This window comes from Ipomoea triloba, chromosome 2, assembly GCF_003576645.1.
Source record: "Ipomoea triloba cultivar NCNSP0323 chromosome 2, ASM357664v1".
In the NCBI taxonomy this organism is placed as follows: domain Eukaryota; kingdom Viridiplantae; phylum Streptophyta; class Magnoliopsida; order Solanales; family Convolvulaceae; genus Ipomoea; species Ipomoea triloba.
The window spans coordinates 12,012,392-12,016,759 of NC_044917.1; the positions used below are offsets into that span (position 1 = coordinate 12,012,392).

At 38.1% G+C, this 4,368-nt stretch overlaps 1 protein-coding gene across 1 annotated transcript; it reads left to right on the forward strand.

Annotated features, from left to right (window-relative positions):
• Positions 1 to 494: 494 nt before the first annotated feature.
• LOC116010758 lies at positions 495 to 2,218 on the forward strand. Its single transcript, XM_031250270.1, has 3 exons — positions 495 to 1,228; positions 1,377 to 1,693; positions 1,821 to 2,218. The coding sequence occupies exons 1-3, from the start codon at positions 495 to 497 to the stop codon at positions 2,216 to 2,218; spliced, it is 1,449 nt and encodes a 482-aa protein (XP_031106130.1).
• Positions 2,219 to 4,368: the final 2,150 nt, after the last annotated feature.

Consider the following 4,368-nt stretch of genomic DNA (forward strand, 5'->3'; position numbering starts at 1 on the left):
ACGAGAGATGGTCATGATAATAAACAACAAGATAAAACCTCCAGGAGGAGAACCAATCTGGTTGTGGTACTCAAGAGCAGAGCAACTAGACTACCTGAAAGGGTTCCTCAAACCACTTGCATTCGAGAAAGAAGAAACAGCTAAGGCCAAGGATCCTGAGGTTTATTCTGAAACATCATCCTTTCTTCATTTTTTTTTAATAAATGACTATACATGAACAACATAGTTTCTGCCTTTAATATTTTTTTCAGGATATAATTGTTCTATCAGATACTGAGGATGACATTAACCCAGAAAATGTCACTGTAGAAAAACCTATGCCCTTAGTGTCTGTAAAACAAGAACCAATAGATGATGAACATGAAAAATTGCCTGTCCCTAAGAAAAATCTACCCGTGCCAGATAATGTCAACCCAGAGTCAGCTGTAGTATATGGTCCTCATTAACTTGAACCTCCTGCTTCCCTTTTCACCAAACTCAACTTGTTTAACATCATGGATGAACACAGAAGATCAACCTCTCTCACAAATAGACTGTCTATTCCCCTGAATATCCCACAAACTACAAAACCCACACAAGATAAAATTCTGTCTTTGCCATCACCACAAACCACACAAGTAGAAATTCCTGAACATCAAAATCCTGAAAATCCTCTCCCAATCCAGTTAGAAAACTCTCATACTGATGAAACTAGGTCTGAACCTCAATCTGAACCAAATCCTGAAACAACACCTACCATCCCCATTGATGATTCTCCACTAGATTTTGAGTTTGAAACAGGAAATCCTCCAGAATTACTAGTTGCAGAACAAACTGATGAAGAAGACAATCTGACATTGTCTCAAGTGAAGAAGAACCAAGCAAAGGCAAAAGGAAAGAAGAAGATTCAAGAAGAACATGTGGACAAAAATCCTGTGGCAAAAATTCAAGTTTTTCCCGCCCTTGTCACCAGGCGAAAAACCAGGTCATCCACAACACAACAGGAGAAGGAAACCCCCTCACCAACACGAAAAACCAAGAGAAAACAGCCAATTGCTGAACAACCTGTCCCTGTGGAAACCACTGCTAGTAAGAAGAGAAAGAAGAACACCACTCAAACTCAGCAACCTGAAAGCCAGCCGGATGTCTCTGCCGTAACACCCCTTGAAGTAATCACCCCTCAATTCCTATCTGATGAGTATGCTGCAAGATGGGACTCAACAAACAAAAGGAAAATCCTAAGCGAAAGGTATCTTGATGTTGAAAAGTTCAAGTCTTAGTGCCAACTTATGCCAGTGTTTGAGAAGCTAAACCTTGTCAAGTCTGTAACAACTCAGACTAGCTATCCACCTATTGCCATCAAGGAATTTTATGCAAACCTTATGAAAACTATCAAGGAGGCCGGCTCACATTTATGGACGTGTTTGGCTGAGAGGAAACGAATACAACTTTGACACACGTACCATCAATCTGTATCTGGGCATAGATACAAGTGACATTGAAGACCCTGTTATTGGTGCAAATACAATCACGAAGGTCATTACAGGAGGAACATACAGCTATTGGCCTGCTGAAACCAACATGTTGCCAGCCAAATCTCTCACAACAAAGTATGCTATACTGCACAAACTAGCCATGACAAACTGGATGCCAAATAAACACCGAGGAGGTTTAAACTTTCTTATGGCCACCCTGATCTACAAGATAGGCAAAGGTATTCCTGTTGACTTAGGTGACATCATCTTCAAACATGTGGCATCCTTCAGAAAACCAGAGTCTAAGGAGAGCAAGGTAAAACTGCCCTTTTCCCTGCACAATTTATGGAGTTCTGCGCTCACAAGGGTTCAAACCAGAACCAAATGAACCTATGGAGGCACCACAAGTCAGAACAATCGATGCCAGACTCAAACAAGGAAGTCATGTGCTTGACATCTTTCCAGAACATGCAAGCAACTCAGCCCCAGCTCTGAACCTTGATGCACCATTTACCAGCAAACTCACAGCCCAGCACCTTGACAAAAGCATCAGAGATCTTAACACGATCATACAGATACTTGTTGAAAAGAGAACAATTGAGATGCAGTTACGTGAACAATTGAGATTGAGAGATCAAGAGATGACTGCTGCTGTCACTGAAACACCCACTGATACATCTACTGCACATGAAGCTGATTCTATCGCACCTGAAGTTGATTCCACCGCAAACAGTCAGGAGGATGTATCCTCAGAATCTGAATGATTCTTTTCTAAAACCTAGGTTGTCTTTTCTGCTTGGTCCTGCTAAGGAGTCTTGTGGCTACAGATTCACAAGTTCCTGGCAATAGGGGGAGTAGAAACAACCTTCTACACATTGGTCACTTGGTTACTTGTCACTTGGTTATTGGTTACTTGGTTACTTGGTTACTAAAATCCCACTGATTGAATGGGTTATTTGTAATAGGGTCTTATGTTAGTTTATGGTCCTTTTTGTTTTGTATGATGATATAATCATCTTCATATTCTGTCAGTTATTTAATTCTGTTTTGGACTACTGTTTTGGACTATGTTTTGAATGAACGCTGTTTTTTACTATCTCTGATATTTTAAGAAGATTGTTGTAAATTGCCAAGAAACTTGCTACAAAGGGGGAGATTGTTAATAAAAATTGCTAAAAAGAAAATTATTTGTGAAACTCCCTAAGTTGTAACAAGTCCTTGTGACAATTATGTTAGTTCAGCAGATAATTCAAAAACAAGTTGTCTTATGATGTATTAGGTTTCCTATAGTTCAGCAGAAGGATTAGAAGACCTTAAAGACAGCTTGCTGAAAGAAACACTGAACCAAGACAAGGAAGACAATAAGAGGAATCAGAGTCAGTTACGAAGGCTTCAAATTTAACTGCTTCAAACTTAACCGAAGCTGGGCAACATATATATATGAGGAAAATTTCCAGTGATCGTGCTCACAAAAGAAAATACAAAAGATCTAAATGGGAAAGCTTCCTTAGATGTGATAACACGGTATCTTGACAAAGCTTACCTTTGATTCAAGATGCATCTTCTTCATGAAGTATCGGGCAAGCAATCACTCTGAAGGCAGTGGCGCTACAATTGAGGGGGAGCCTCAATTCAAGAAGATCGGGAGATCAAGTATTCTTCAACTCTTCAAGGCTGAACTCTAGAATGGTGATGATGAAGATTTCTAGAGTTGCCGTGTGATTCTCTACTGTAAACGGGTGATACATTTCCAGATTGATCAATGAAGAGTTGGGCAATCAGAGTGATGCCCCCCAGATGTAGGAATTGAGATTCCGAACTGGGTTACTAATTCTTGGTGTTCTTACTGCTTTATTATTCTCTTGCACATTATCTGCATAATACTCCTTGTTCTATTCTTTGCACTAGATCAGTGAATAGCTAAAAGGTCATCTAACAAATCTAGTAATTGGATTTAATAGTTGGAAGACCCTTTTAGAATCTTAGATCAAGAACACGATAGTCTAAGTTTTTCAACTTAGTTAGTTTGGGATCGGACAAGCTGGCATATATCAAATACACAGTACAAGAGGGTTTCCAGAGAATTGATGGCATTTGTTTTTTCTTGTAAATCTTGAATTGAACGCCTTGAGAGCTTAAGAGTTATCTTCAAAATATTGTGATACATAGAAAATGGTGTTTTCTTGTGGAGTCTATGTAATTAGAATATATGTAGGATTTCTATATTCCAAATTCCTTTAGTGATACTAGATTATGGTAGCAATAGGTAGAAAGGTTTCTTCAATTATGTAAAATCTAAATATCTTATATCTCTACTTTTTGAGTAGTTTGAATTGTATAACATATATGCTATTTCTCGCAGGTAAGGTGGGAAGTGCAAAAAAAATCTTAACATTAGCCCAAAAAGGTTGGACTCTTGTATACCCACAACTAAGGTGCATCAAATATTCATCCAAAAATTAACAATCTACACAAGCTAATGTTTTGCATAACTTTTGAATTATTCACAACTATTGATAACAAAATTCTTACTGTTGAACATCACAAGTTGAGTGAAATTGTGTTGTTGGGGAGTAGCAGAGGCTATTAAGAACTAATGTTATTCGAAATAGCACAAGTTGCATGAAACTGTGTTGCTCGAAACAACAGAGGTCTTCGTGAACCTATGCTGCTCCAAGTCTATGTTGCTAAAAACAGCATAGATTTACAAAAATCTCTATTGATTTGCCAAATAGATGTAAAAACAATTATCTTAAATGATAAGTTAGATGAAGAAATCTATATGGAACAACCTGAGGGTTTTATTAGTTCCTTTCTAAAAAAGGAAGTCTTTAAATTGATAAAATCATTGGACGGTTTAAAACAAGCGCCTAAATGGTGGGGTGAAAATTTTACCCATGCAATAACAACCAAT